Source organism: Notothenia rossii (assembly GCF_949606895.1).
Source record: "Notothenia rossii genome assembly, chromosome: 11".
Taxonomy (NCBI): domain Eukaryota; kingdom Metazoa; phylum Chordata; class Actinopteri; order Perciformes; family Nototheniidae; genus Notothenia; species Notothenia rossii.
In genome coordinates, this window is record NC_136910.1 from 57,076,902 (window position 1) to 57,093,168 (window position 16,267).

The 16,267-nt window shown below is 38.3% G+C and overlaps 1 protein-coding gene across 1 annotated transcript in view; it reads right to left on the reverse strand.

The window, feature by feature from the left end:
• loxhd1a (lipoxygenase homology PLAT domains 1a) overlaps positions 1–16,267 on the reverse strand; it is a gene marked incomplete at its 3' end in the record, with an annotated part of 73,689 nt that overhangs the window by 39,097 nt on the left and 18,325 nt on the right. Inside the window, 10 exon segments of the mRNA XM_079658980.1 lie at positions 455–651; positions 3,144–3,220; positions 6,035–6,195; positions 7,221–7,375; positions 9,035–9,170; positions 10,880–10,966; positions 11,051–11,211; positions 12,000–12,135; positions 13,453–13,703; positions 14,820–14,943. Of these exon segments, the coding sequence (XP_079515106.1) occupies positions 455–651; positions 3,144–3,220; positions 6,035–6,195; positions 7,221–7,375; positions 9,035–9,170; positions 10,880–10,966; positions 11,051–11,211; positions 12,000–12,135; positions 13,453–13,703; positions 14,820–14,943 (1,485 nt within the window).

Here is a 16,267-nt window from a genome sequence, read left to right on the forward strand (position 1 = left end):
AGAAGTAGAAAGTACAGGTATTTGGGTTCAACATGTGAGAAGTAGAAAGTACAGGTATTTGAGTTCAACATGTAAGAAGTAGAAAGTACAGGTATTTGTGTTCAACATGTAAGAAGTAGAAAGTACAGGTATTTGAGTTCAACATGTAAGAAGTAGAAAGTACAGGTATTTGAGTTCAACATGTAAGAAGTAGAAAGTACAGGTATTTGAGTTCAACATGTGAGAAGTAGAAAGTACAGGTATTTGAGTTCAACATGTAAGAAGTAGAAAGTACAGGTATTTGAGTTCAACATGTAAGAAGTAGAAAGTACAGGTATTTGGGTTAGAAATGTAAGAAGTCAAAGTAAAAAGTTTTCAGAAAAATAAGTAGTGGAGTAAAGTACTGATACCAGAAAAATGTACTTAAGTTCAGTAACAAAGTATTTGTACTCCACTACTTCCCACCTTCTCATACCTGTCCGATGTTAAAGGTGTCGATGGTGAAGATGTCCGTTTGTCCCGTCTCGTAGTAGTTGCTCAGGTCGTTGTCAGATACTGCGAGAAGCATCTTGTTGGTGTCACCTTTCTCTCCGTAAAGCTTCACAAACACTCTGGAATCTGAGCTGGCTCCGCTCACACTGCCTGTCTTTATGGATATGTGGTAGCTGACATCTGGGGAGGCATAGAGGGATGGGAATGAATCCATAAGCAGAACAAATATATATATGTTGTGGGTTTTCCACAGTTTGATTAGTTAATCTGGTTAGCAGAGGCGGGAAGTAGTACAAATACTTTGTTACTGTACTTAAGTACATGTTTCTGGTATCAGTACTTTACTCCACTACTTATTTTTCTGACGACTTTTTACTTTCTACTTCTTACATGTTGAACTCAAATACCTGTACTTTCTACTTCTTACATGTTGAACACAAATACCTGTACTTTCTACTTCTTACATGTTGAACACAAATACCTGTACTTTCTACTTCTCACATGTTGAACTCAAATACCTGTACTTTCTACTTCTTACATGTTGAACACAAATACCTGTACTTTCTACTTCTTACATGTTGAACACAAATACCTGTACTTTCTACTTCTTACATGTTGAACACAAATACCTGTACTTTCTACTTCTTACATGTTGAACACAAATACCTGTACTTTCTACTTCTTAAATTTTGAACACAAATACCTGTACTTTCTACTTCTTACATGTTGAACACAAATACCTGTACTTTCTACTTCTTACATGTTGAACTCAAATACCTGTACTTTCTACTTCTTACGTGTTGAACCCAAATACCTTTACTTTCTACTTCTTACATGTTGAACCCAAATACCTGTACTTTCTACTTCTTACATGTTGAACACAAATACCTGTACTTTCTACTTCTTACATGTTGAACTCAAATACCTGTACTTTCTACTTCTTACGTGTTGAACCCAAATACCTGTACTTTCTACTTCTCACATGTTGAACCCAAATACCTGTACTTTCTACTTCTTACATGTTGAACCCAAATACCTTTACTTTCTACTTCTTACATGTTGAACCCAAATACCTTTACTTTCTACTTCTTACATGTTGAACACAAATACCTGTACTTTCTACTTCTTACATGTTGAACTCAAATACATGTACTTTCTACTTCTCACATGTTGAACCCAAATACCTGTACTTTCTACTTCTCACATGTTGAACACAAATACCTGTACTTTCTACTTCTTACATGTTGAACACAAATACCTGTACTTTCTACTTCTTACATGTTGAACTCAAATACCTGTACTTTCTACTTCTCACATGTTGAACACAAATACCTGTACTTTCTACTTCTTACATGTTGAACTCAAATACCTGTACTTTCTACTTCTTACATGTTGAACACAAATACCTGTACTTTCTACTTCTTACATGTTGAACACAAATACCTGTACTTTCTACTTCTTAAATTTTGAACACAAATACCTGTACTTTCTACTTCTCACATGTTGAACCCAAATACCTGTACTTTCTACTTCTCACATGTTGAACACAAATACCTGTACTTTCTACTTCTTACATGTTGAACTCAAATACCTGTACTTTCTACTTCTTACATGTTGAACACAAATACCTGTACTTTCTACTTCTTACATGTTGAACTCAAATACCTGTACTTTCTACTTCTTACATGTTGAACCCAAATACCTGTACTTTCTACTTCTCTCATTTCCCAAACAGGCTGGTTCCTTTAGTCTGAATGTGTGTTTGGTGGCGTGATCATTATTATTTAGAGTCATTGCGTGCCTATTGATTTGAACACGATCCGTGTATCCATCATTTCCTGGTCTTCTCTAAAGAAGAGGGACCAATGGAAACGTTGTCATGTTGCCGTTGGTCACCATGGAAACATTCATTAGCTAACAATGACATTATTGTTCTATTAATATAAAGGGAGGTCAGGTACTCTTTAAAACAGCTGCTAGTTATGGGTACTTTTTACTGAAGTACATTTCAAAGCCTCTTTACTTTTACTTGAGTAAAGAAGTTTAGTCAGTACTTCTACTTTCACCAGAGTATTTTAAAACACGAGTATCTGTACTTCTACTTGAGTAAAGGATGTGTGTACTGTTGCCATCTCTGCTGGTTAGTGTAAAGGTGAAATATTCTGTGGATTTACTCCAGGTGGAACTAAAGTCTGATTTAAGACTTGATTATATTTCACATCAGTAATTCAAATCTCTAAAGTAACTAAAGGTATTAAATATATGTAGTGGAGTAGAAGTACAAAGTAGCAAAACATAGAAATACTCAAGTAAAGTACAAGTATTTCAGTACAGTACTTTAGTAAATGTACTTAGTTACTTCCCACCTCTGAGTTTCACATATCTCCATGATGTCTTGTGATTGTTCTTGTCATTCATTGAAACTGTTTGTGGTTCAAATTAATTTAATTCTTGGTTTAAAACTCGCCATTTTTATATTTCTTTGGTTTGCATGGTCTCCATGCTTGAGTGACCTAACCCATGTAATACCAAATTCAGCAATACACATTATTTTTCAGAACAACTTAAGCTATGAGAATATGTTTGCTGCAGTAATGTCACATGAATGTATAAAAAGTAAAATACAAAACAAATGTTCGACATGAGGGTTAAAATGTGGTTTCTGAACTCACTGAAGAGACGCAGTCCATCTCCAGCGGGACTCAACTCACGGACGATCTGTCCATCGTCTTCATTACGGTCCAACCACCTGAAGACACACACACATAGACAGGAACATTTCATTCATAAAACCTCTCTGAATATTAAAATGTTTGAGAAGACAATAAACGTACATATCCCAAAGACGACCATCTGTTGTTCGACTGTTTCTATACACCGACTGAATGTATATGTGTATGTATGTATGTGTTTATGTGTGTGTGTGTGTGTGTGTGTGTGTGTGTGTGTGTGTGTGTGTGTGTGTGTGTGTGTGTGTGTGTGTGTGTGTGTGTGTGTGTGTACTGTATGTGTGTACTGTATGTGTGTATGTTGATGTATGTATGTATGTATGTATTTGTGTATGTGTGTACTGTATGTGTGTGTGTTGGTGTGTATGTATGTGTGTGTATGGGTATGTGCATATCTGGGTTTATGTGTATATGTGTGTATCTGTATGTGTACGTACATATTTGTGTATGTATGTATACGTATGTGTATGTATGTGTTTGTATATATGTATATATATGTGTGTGTGTGTGTGTGTGTGTGTGTGTGTGTGTGTGTGTGTGTGTGTGTGTGTGTGTGTGTGTGTGTGTGTGTGTGTGTGTGTGTGTGTGTGTGTGTGTGTGTGTGTGTGTGAGAGTATAAGTGTGTACATGTGTAGATATTTGTATACTTTTTCGTTTTTATTTAAATTGTACTCATTTTGTTCGGTATTTAATTTGTCATTTTCGGGTCTTTTTGCAAAACTTCAAATTATGTAGTTTCAACAGAATTATTCAATACAGCTCAAGCATGACTCAAAAAAATAAAAATAAAAAGACAATCAACTGTTATTTATCTACAAACATGGACACATCTTCAGTAAAGACAAGCTATATACACAGATGGGAGATGTGCATTATAACAATTGCCAGATCTGAGTTTATACTTAACTTAAAGTATGTTACTTAAGTTGTTAAGTAGGCTAAGATAATACATTTTAAAAACACATAAGGGTACCAAGAGTCCAGAACACATACAACAAAAACCCGGAAAACTTTAAAAACGTTTTAAAGACTAAGTAGTGATTGATAACCTTCTCTTGATTACTTAAACTCCCACTGTGCATTTTACATTCATGTTCAATTTAATATTCAATAATCCATTTCTTGCACAATTAATGTATATATAATACACTGCATTATATTGTGTTACAGGAAATGTGTATTTCCACATGTATATTATTTAACTTTGTAATATTGTACATGTATTTCTATTTCAGAAATATTTTGGATTGTTTATTTCTCGTGTCTTAATTTCTCTGCAAACATTTCCCAAATTGGGCTCAATTAAGTACTTATCCTATCATAATTAAAGCCTTTAAAATGATTGTGATTGGTCGATTGTGATTTTGCATCCAAAGCTTTGCCTTTTAGCCGGACGGACAGAAAGAGGCTCTTTCCAAATGAAACCCGGCACCTCCGCCATGCGGTCTGGGTCCAGTTACTGGACAGAGCTGGCTGACCACTGTGCATTTAAGGCCCATTTGTAATGTCAAACTCATCCACCAGCCGACTAACAGCCGTAACACAGGACACTGGAGAACTGCTGGCCTCAGCTATGACCCATTTACTCACCTTTTAGGAGAGGTTTTTGTCCAGATTTGTGGTGTTTTGGTGACTAAGCAATAAATAGAAACATAAGTGCTTTCCTGTCAAGACTTGTCAAAAATGACTTCCTAGATTACTACACCTATGTTATATATTTAGTTCAGTTATGTACATACAAAAGGTTTCCCCAACCATTTTCAAACATAGACAAATCCCTAATTTGTGTTAAACGATCCTGTTAGATAAATGCACGTTTTGTTCAGCCGGATAATCTCCACACGTCTACTCTACTTTTATAATGTTCGAATCATAAATCTAATCACCAGAAGCAAAATGCTAACGTTATGCTATAAAGGAACTACAGCCGAGTCCAGCAGCACGACTTCAACGTCACGCCAACTTCAGATCCATATTCAAACACACAGATTCTAAATGGTACGAGTTGAAGCGTTTGTTTGAACAGTTTGCAGGAGGCAGGTACTCAGAGGAGTGTTTACGTGTTCGGCGTAATGACGTACAACGACCTCCACAACTTCTGTAGTCCTATTGAGCCACTTGGTAACAACCATCGTTTCTCAGACACGTCAACTCTTCAGAAATCACCAGTGGGGTCACTGCTGATGGGTTTAATGTCGTAGAACAAAACGTGATCTGTCTCATCAATGTGTCTCAACCACAGACCTTAGTTACAGCTATTTTCCAAAAAACATGTTCAAAAATCTGAATAGCATGGCAGTAGAATAGGTTACTACTAATTTTCTCTATTCTACCTGAATAGTAAAAGGATAAAGTCTGTCAGAAAGCAGGGGGGGTGAATGTTTGCCTAGGGCCCCCACAGACTCTAGAATCGCCACTGTGTACAACAACTTCCTTACTTGCAATAAATAAGCACTAATTAGAGGGTTATTGAGGAAAAACTCTCAACTAATGGCTTATTACTTGTAGAATATGGTCATGTAGAATAAGGCATTAATAAGTGTTTTATAATGACTAACAAAAAGCCAATATTCTGCTAACATGTTAATGAACTACTAGTTGATGGTGAATTTGTGTACCTTAATATAAAGTGTTACCGAATTTTGTTTATCTGTGTGAGTATTTAATTACGGAAGTATCTTCTTTTTTAATTCTCTTTATCCTGCAACTGGATGACTAACGGGAGGGCTACCTCTGTTATAATGTCTGCCCTCCCGCTTCTACTAATTGTGTTTCTCGGATGTATAAATTGTTGAAATAGCAGAATACAAATATATATAGTATTATTTCTTTGCCTGAAGCAGGGGAAGTCGATGGCCACGCTCTCCGGCTGGCCCTCCTCTCGGACCATCACCTTATCGAGGAACCAACCACAGCCTCCACCTCGACCGTCATGACCGACACGCACTTTGCGAACCTGGCCCAAAGTCACCGACTCAATGAGAAACTCATCGTGCTGAGGGAAGAGAGAAAACAGATTTAGTGTATTTTACCAGACACTATTTATGTCAATCGAATCAATCAATGTTTATTTATATAGCCCAATATCACAAATATTACATTTGTCTCAGTGGTCTTCACAGTTTGTACAGAATATCAGTATGACAACACGACACCCTCTGTCCTTAGACCCTCACATCGTACAAGGAAACACTTCCAGAGAAACCCCACAGTTTAAAGGGGAACATGGGAGAAACCTCAGGGAGAGCAACAGAGGAGGGATCCCTCTCCCAGGACGGACAGACGTGCAATAGATGCCATGTGTACACACACTTTGCCAACTCTCCCGATTTTCGCGAGAGACTCCCGATTTCATTGCCCTCTCCCGGTTTCCTCCCGGGGTCATATTTCTCCCGCATTTCTCCCGATTTCTGACAAAATCAGATTTAATCAGGACTGTTTCCACTCGGACTTTAATACAGCTACACCATTGTTTGGTTTCCATGGTAACGCGTCTTTTTAATAGCGCGCGCAACTGAAAGTCTGAGAGGGTGAAGCAGATAGTCACAGAAAACAGAACAAGAATCGACATGCTACTATAAGCATGTTAATGTTAATCTAACCGCTCCCGCGATCCACTAGCAACCCCCCCCCCCCCCCGCGGTGGTTTTGAAATGCTCCCGATTCCTGAGGTCTCGAGGTTGACAAGTACGTGTGTACATCGAAGAGATAATACATTTTACAGCATAGGTAGACATTTATACATTTTGTATGTATTAATTGTCGTGTCAAATGTTCATATAATCCTTTAAATAATACATATATATTATGTCTTGTACTCTGATTGCCTTTCACTTGTTTAAATAGTATTTTTAATCCTATATGTATTTAACAGAGACATATGTTTAAGATTAGAGATGGATTTCACGTGTATATTGACTTTCTTTATTACTTTATTAAATATAACAAAAGACAACCTTTGTCCATGAATCATGTATCAGTTTCTCTTAAGAATTTCCTCCACATTAATGATGTTCTTACATTGCCCTTTTCAAATTTGTTGACATTGTTTTTACTCATAAACATGAGTCGCTCCCCTGTGTCTCCGAGGTCACCGATGACGTTGAGGAAGACGCTGGCGTCGGTGCCGCTGCCGCTGACGTTCCCCGTGCAGATAGTAACACGATACTTAATCACTGGGAGACAAACAGAGAAAGATAATCACAGAGCTGGGAAGAAGTGGAGTACAAATACTTTGTTACTCTAACTCCACGACATTTTACTTTGACTTCTTACATGTTGAACTCAAATACCTGTACTTTCTACTTCTCACATGTTGAACCCAAATACCTGTACTTTCTACTTCTCACATGTTGAACTCAAATACCTGTACTTTCTACTTCTAACATGTTGAACACAAATACCTGTACTTTCTACTTCTTACATGTTGAACCCAAATACCTGTACTTTCTACTTCTCACATGTTGAACTCAAATACCTGTACTTTCTACTTCTAACATGTTGAACTCAAATACCTGTACTTTCTACTTCTTACATGTTGAACTCAAATACCTGTACTTTCTACTTCTTACATGTTGAACTCAAATACCTGTACTTTCTACTTCTCACATGTTGAACCCAAATACCTGTACTTTCTACTTCTCACATGTTGAACTCAAATACCTGTACTTTCTACTTCTAACATGTTGAACTCAAATACCTGTACTTTCTACTTCTTACATGTTGAACTCAAATACCTGTACTTTCTACTTCTCACATGTTGAACCCGAATACCTGTACTTTCTACTTCTTACATGTTGAACACAAATACCTGTACTTTCTACTTCTCACATGTTGAACCCGAATACCTGTACTTTCTACTTCTTACATGTTGAACTCAAATACCTGTACTTTCTACTTCTCACATGTTGAACCCGAATACCTGTACTTTCTACTTCTCACATGTTGAACACAAATACCTGTACTTTCTACTTATTACATGTTGAACACAAATACCTGTACTTTCTACTTCTTACATGTTGAACACAAATACCTGTACTTTCTACTTATTACATGTTGAACACAAATACCTGTACTTTCTACTTCTTACATGTTGAACTCAAATACCTGTACTTTCTACTTCTCACATGTTGAACACAAATACCTGTACTTTCTACTTCTTACATGTTGAACTCAAATACCTGTACTTTCTACTTCTTACATGTTGAACACAAATACCTGTACTTTCTACTTCTTACATGTTGAACCCAAATACCTGTACTTTCTACTTCTTACATGTTGAACTCAAATACCTGTACTTTCTACTTCTCTCATGTTGAACACAAATACCTGTACTTTCTACTTCTTACATGTTGAACCCAAATACCTGTACTTTCTACTTCTTACATGTTGAACACAAATACCTGTACTTTCTACTTCTCTCATTTTCCAAACAGGCTGGTTCCTTTAGTCTGAATGTGTGTTTGGTGGCGTGATCATTATTATTTAGAGTCATTGCGTGCCTATTGATTTGAACACGATCCGTGTATCCATCATTTCCTGGTCTTCTCTAAAGAAGAGGGACCAATGGAAACGTTGTCATGTTGCCGTTGGTCACCATGGAAACATTCATTAGCTAACAATGACATTATTGTTCTATTAATATAAAGGGAGGTCAGGTACTCTTTAAAACAGCTGCTAGTTATGGGTACTTTTTACTGAAGTACATTTCAAAGCCTAGTATTTTTAAACACGAGTATCTGTACTTCTACTTGAGGAAAGGATGTGTGTACTTTAACATCTCTGGTATCACATAAAGACAGACAGAGTTTGAAAATGTGAACTTAGTTTCGTACGGGGCAGCGGCTCCTCGATGAACGCTCCGGTCGCCTGCAGCTCTCTGACGATCTCGTTGTCGTCTTCGTTGATGTCCAGCCAGCGGCCGCATTCAAATGAATATTTCTCCATCGTCAGAGTCTTCAGCAAAGTGACCTGCAGGAGGTGACAGCAGCATTCAAGACTCAAAGGTTTATTCTCATATGCACATAAGCTTCAGTGTAGAAATGGCAATGAGATTCTTCTGACCTGAGCTCCTCCAACAATGCAACATATATAATAACATTTAAAAATACAAAATAAAAAGTAGTGCAAAAAGTCTGTAAATAGAATACGATATGTACAAGAACAGAATATGAAATTAAATCATGTAAATTAAGAGTAAATTAAATACGGTATAAGACATGTCTTCATCTCTGTATCATGAACATTGACATTATACGACGCATTTTCCAAATGACTGAGATTTAAATACTGCCTTGGAGCATACATTCTGGATTGCCAGGTTTTTTTTGCGTATAACTGAGAAAATGTTCAATTATTTTATTTTTATTTTTTTATTATTATTAATTTTTTTGCGTATAACTGAGAAAATGTTCAATTATTATTATTTTTTTATTTTTTTTGCGTATAACTGAGAAAATGTTCAATTATTTTTCCTGTAAAAACATGAGCATTGCAGCCTCATCTACACAAACTATTTTGCACTTCCTTTTGCACAATGTACATCACCTTTTATATATATTCTGCTTACTTGAAGTAAACGGTTATTTTGTGTTTTTTTGCAAATTATTGAGTCTTCTTGCATTTTAATGTGTGTTTTTTTTAGACCTCTGGACTGTGGGAAACTGTATTTCGATCTTTCTGTGTGTACAAACATATTTTGCGATTGACTGACACTCCTCTTCCTTTCGGAGATCAGGCACAAGATTAAACTCTAATTCAGTTTCTTATTTAGTGCTTAGACACGACAGAATACAACCGACTTTACAGGCAGCCTGGTCTTTTAAAAACATACGTTCCCAATACAACAAACAGTATTGTCAAGGCGATGTAATGTCGGTGTGAAACCAAAAGGTAACTTGATTTACTTCAATGTGCAAAGGTGGGGTAGGTAGTTCACTTCAGAAACACTTTTTGTTATATTCCATGGAATGCTCTTAACATCCCGTTAGCAATGAATATCTTAAATGCTTTCAAAAAATTTCATCTCTGGAAGCCGTTGCGCAGTAAAAAGCTCGACCAATCATCTGAGCCGGCCCGGCTAAAGTAACTGGATGGCCTACCTGCCTGTCAGCCTTAGATCTGTGCTCAAACTTATCTCGTGCCCTCATTGGTCATGTGCGCGTTCCTGTGTGTTGGAGGAGGGGCTCTGGAAGGAAGTCTGAAGGGAGGGGCAGATTTTTTCCGGTTGTGTATTTTCAAATTCTAGCGCACTCGAGCTGGTTTCTCTATTCTTACCTACCCTACCTTTAACTTCAATTATGTAATACATTATACTTATTCAAGCCAAAACTATACATTACTAGCTTTTGTTCCAAATGTACAAAATTAACCGTTGTTGTAAAACGGCAAACAGGAAATATGTGTCACATATTGTATTACATAATGTCTTACATAATAATATCTTACATAATATGCATACTTAACTTCAATAATGTAAGAAAATATACGTATTTTAAGCGAAGAAAATACATTACTGGGTTGTTTTCTTGAATTTTTGTCATGTTTTGTTCCAAATGTACAATATTAACCTTGGTTGTGAAACGGCAAAGAGGAAATATGTGTCGCACTAAATCTAATTGAGAGTTGTATGGTGATTTTGTAGGACACAGGTTTATAACAGCTTACAGATCAGTTCCTACCTTTGCTAAATGCCAGCCAGCGAATGGACTTCTCTTTTCATGCCAGATGCGCAGTTTCTGCAGCTTTCCAATGTCGGGCATTTCAACCTTCAGTGATCAGAAACAGCAACAATAAGAGTTTTTATGTATTTGTTTATATACTCTATATATATTATTTGTATTTTTGCTTACAATGAATTTATCCTGCTGGCCCTGCTCAAAACTGTCCGAGTTGTTCTCCAGTTTGACCTCATCAGATTTGCCGTTCTCTCCGTAGATCTGCAGAAACACCTGAGCGTCGGTCCCGGCTCCTTTCACGTCTGAGGTCCAAATCCACAGCGACCACGGGTACTCTGGAGGGGAAGAGGATTTATGCTGAACTTAAGCTCAACTAAGTTCATGTTTACATCCAACTGCACCTTGTATTTTAACGAAGTCTGGATTTTGAGATTTTGAGAAAAAGTCAGAGTTTTGAGAGAAAGTCAGAATTTTGAGAAAAGTAAACATTTTGAGATTTTGAGAAGAAAAGACAGAATTTTGAGATTTTAAGATAAAAGTCAGAATTTTGAGATTTGAGAGAAAAAGATTTAATTTAGGGAAAAAATACAGAATTTTCAGATTTTGAGAAAGAATACAGAATTTCGAGATTTTGAGAAAAAAGTCAGAATTTTGAGATTTTGAGAAAAAAGTCCGAATTTTGAGAAAAAACCTGAACTTTGAGAAAAAGTCAGAATTTTGAGAAAAATGCAGGATTTTAAGAAAAAGTCAGAATTAAAAAAAAAAATCAGGATTATGAGATTTTAAGAAAAAGTCAGAATTTTGAGAGAAAGTCAACATTTTGAGAGGTCAGAATTTTGAGATTTGAGAAAAATAAAAAAAAAGTTGAGAAAAAATACAGAATTTTAAGATTTTGAGAAAAAAAGTCAGAATTTTGAGATTTTGAGAAAAAAGTCAGAATTTTGAGAGAAACTCCGAATTTTGAGTCTAGTTGATGCTCTGTATGTGATGACTACTTCCATGCTGGAGAGGATCATAAATACATGGATCCTGAGACTGAGGCTCAAGCCGGGGACCAGGGATATTTTTCTAACAGTGAAATAAAATCAGTTTTGAGATCTGTGAGTTTAACAAATCCACCCACTCTTCTGTTTTTTCTGCCGGAGAGAGACCATCTCGTACAGCTCCCTCTCGATCAGCCCGTCCCCCTCGTCCTCGTCCAGCCAGCTCCCGCACGGAAACGTCTGCTCGATGCCCGTGAACGTACAGTAAATCACCACCTGGAGGGGAAACAGGTGCTCGATGGGTTAAGTAACACTTTGAATGTCCCCTATTGTGCAACGTCCACTTCTCCGTGTCTCTTCTACATCAACATGTGTCCCCTCTTCTTCATGTCTCTTCTACATCAACATGTGTCCCCTCTTCTTCATGTCTCTTCTACATCAACATGTGTCCCCTCTTCTTCATGTCTCTTCTACATCAACATGTGTCCCCTCTTCTCCATGTCTCTTCTACATCAACATGTGTCCCCTCTTCTTCATGTCTCTTCTACATCAACATGTGTCCCCTCTTCTCCATGTCTCTTCTACATCAACATGTGTCCCCTCTTCTTCATGTCTCTTCTACATCAACATGTGTCCCCTCTTCTTCATGTCTCTTCTACATCAACATGTGTCCCCTCTTCTTCATGTCTCTTCTACATCAACATGTGTCCCCTCTTCTTCATGTCTCTTCTACATCAACATGTGTCCCCTCTTCTTCATGTCTCTTCTACATCAACATGTGTCCCCTCTTCTTCATGTCTCTTCTTCATGTCTCTTTTCCATGTCTCTTCTACATCAACATGTGTCCCCTCTTCTTCGTGTCTCTTCTACATCAACATGTGTCCCCCTCTTCTTCATGTCTCTTCTACATCAACATGTGTCCCCTCTTCTTCATGTCTCTTCTACATCAACATGTGTCCCCTCTTCTTCATGTCTCTTCTACATCAACATGTGTCCTCTCTTCTTCATGTCTCTTCTACATCAACATGTGTCCCCTCTTCTTCATGTCTCTTCTACATCAACATGTGTCCCCTCTTCTTCATGTCTCTTCTACATCAACATGTGTCCCCTCTGTGGAAAGAGACTCTGAAAGTTTCAGGAACAAAGATTCTCTCTCTTTTTGATCCATTTCTATAAAAACCTTTCTGAAAATGAGCTGATCAGATTTTGGCCACTTTATGATGTCATAACGATGTTTAGTCTTGTGTAACCATTAGCCAATCAGCAACCAAGGTAACCCCCCCCCCCCCCCCCCCCCCCCTTATCACCTGAATCTCCTCCTAGAGCACCATTGAGTTCTTTGTAACCAAATGTCTCTCAGAGGGGCGTAGGGAGGGGCTCCTTATTTTCATCTAAAGTAACAGACAGAGAATCAGCACTTTGGAAACAGGGCTGAAACAGAGGGGATTATGGGTAATGCTCCAATGATCTGTTTGGTGTTTCAGCCAATCAGAGACAGGTTCTGGATATATCTGAGACCTGTGATATATTGATGAAGACAGTATGATAGGGGACCTTTAACAATCACTGAGTGACCATAAACAGTGTCAGTACCTTCTCACAGTACCATCCGGCCCCCACGGCCCCGTTATCGTGCCCGATGGTGACCCTGCTGAGCGGGCTGATCAGATCACAGATCTCCGCGTTGAAGATGTCGATGAGGCCGCGCTCGAACGCTCCGCCTTCAAGGAACACCTTCCCGCTGTTCTTCGTGCCTTTCGAGCCGTGCATGACCATGTGGATCTTAGAGTTGGTGCCGGCACCCCTCACATCTCCGGTCATCACTTGCACATTGTAAACGATTCCTAAAGTCAAAGTCAACTTTATTGTCAATCTTTCAGTTTGTGTGTACAGACAGAGAGATCGAAATACATATGCACACATTAAGACATAAATAAGAAAGAATAAGAATGCCCATTCATGAATGAATACCAACAGATGAGATGTGAAAACAGACTGAAACTAAATATTAAAGTCGAATCAGGATTAAAATGTGTCTCTTTATCAAATAGCATTTTTTACAAATGTGTATCCATTTTATCCGTTTATTGAAACGTCAACAAAATCAGTTTATGTTGAATTCTTACCGCTGTGCCATCAGCCTGAATTAAGCAACCGAATTAAATGCAAGTGATTAGCTCTGTGTCACCGAAGACAATCTGGAAATATATAGTGCGTTTTTGACGTGTGTAGTTATTTTGTCAACACTGTATTATAAAAAGTAAGTAAGTAATTAACATTTATTTATAAAAGCGCTTTTCCCAGACATAGCAGGGTATATGCAGGAATCCTGAGGTCAGATGTAAAACCTTTTAAGACCTTTTTTAAGACCCTTTCCATACATTTTAAGACCTCATCGCCACTTGGAGTTCTAACCGGTTACCTTGGCAACACACTTTACCTCACATTGACTATATACAGTATTGATTGTCCTTCCTCCTTATCTTCCAACCGGACGCAGACTTGCATTTCCCCATAACGATGTTGATTAACAACCGGCGTAAACGGACCTTCGTGCGCTATCAAGCAGTGAGCGTGCGATGTCCTGTTCAGATGACGTCAAACCCAACGGGATGCCATAAATAAACTACACAGAATCACACTACACACCTACAAATGTAACACCTTGGAAAATGCCCTTTAATACTTTTTAATAGCCTTCATTTTCGCTAAATTGATTTATCTACTTTTAATACTTTCTAAGACCCCGCGCGGACCCCCTGCTTAGTCACTAACTGCTTGAGAAAGCATTTAAACATCATACGAATCATAGAAGATGAAATGACTACACAATACACAATAAAAACATAGAATAACAGCACACAAGTTACCCAAACGCCGGCCCAAACAGGAATGTCTTTAGATGCCATTTAAAAGAGATAGTTCAAGTGTTTGTAAATAGTGTCTTGTGTCCTTCTCACCCATTGGTTGCACGGATCCCACCAACACATCTCTCTGTATTTTCCCGTCACACTCATCCATGGCGAACCAGCGATTGACTGGGAACTCGTACACCTCCTTATTCCCCATGTCATCAATGGAAACCTGGAGGTAAGGCAAGGCAGAGTTATTTATATAGCACCTTTCAACTCAAGGCAATTCAAAGTGCTTTACAAACATGAAAGACATCAAGAAACATATTATAAAATGGCATTTAAAAACACTCATTTAAAAGCAAAGATATTAAAACACGAATAACAAAGTGACATATACATCAGATACATCTGAAATGTTTAGCTCTGACTCTCAGTCATTGCTAACATTTTAGTAGCAATAATAATAATAATAATAATAAATTATATTTATATAGCGCCTTTCAAGGGACCCAAGGTCGCTGTGGTGGACAAACAAAACAAACAGACAATCAACGGGCAAACCAACTAAATAAATAAAGGAAGCCGGGGGACCAGAAAAGGGCTCGGGCCCGAAGGCCAGGGTGAACAGGTGGGTTTTTAATGATGATTGAAGATGTCCAGGGAGGCAGCATTACGGATCTCGGCAGGAGGGTGGGGGCCGCAACACTGAACGCCCTGTCACCAACAGTTCGGAGGCGAGAGCGGGGGATGGAGAGCAGGCCCGTGTCTGAGGACCGCAGACTCCGAGAAGGGGTGTAGGGATGGAGGAGGTCCGATAAGTACTGGGGGGCGAGGGAATGGAGGGACTTGTACGTGAGGATGAGTTTTCCATGACCTTACTTTCTTTCTAATTTCTTTTTTAACGTATCTTTTATTTATTTCAAGCGTTTCATGCAAAACGAAAATTTGGAACATTCTAATCTGCAACCCAATATTCAGAAAATTAAACGGACCCTGGCCGTATGTGTACTTGTCAACCCTCCCGATTTTCGCGGGAGACTCCCGATTTCATTGCCCTCTCCCGGTTTCCTCCCGGGGTCATATTTCTCCCGATTTCTGACAAAATCAGATTTACACACAACTGTTTCCACTCGGACTTTAATACAGCTACACCATTGTTTGGTTTCCATGGTAACACGTCTCTGTAATAGCGTGCAACTCAAAGTCTGAGAGGGTGAGTGAGGCAGATAGTCACAGAAAACAGAACAAGAATCGACAACTACTTACAACTACAATAAGCATGTTATTGTTAATCTAACAGCTCCGGCGATCCACTAGCACCCCCCCCCCCCCCCCCCCCCATTTTGCATTTTGAAATGCTCCCGATTTCTGAGGTCTAAAGGTTGGCAAGTGTATGTGTGTAGCATATCAAATGTATTTGCTCCCAGACATTCATGTGGCTTGCTAGTTTTGGACCCCATCTGTAACCCCAACGGGACACATGAAGCACGGTCAGGAGTGTTTTCATACACAAGTCTGTAGCGATGATATAAACATGTGTGTATGGAACGTGC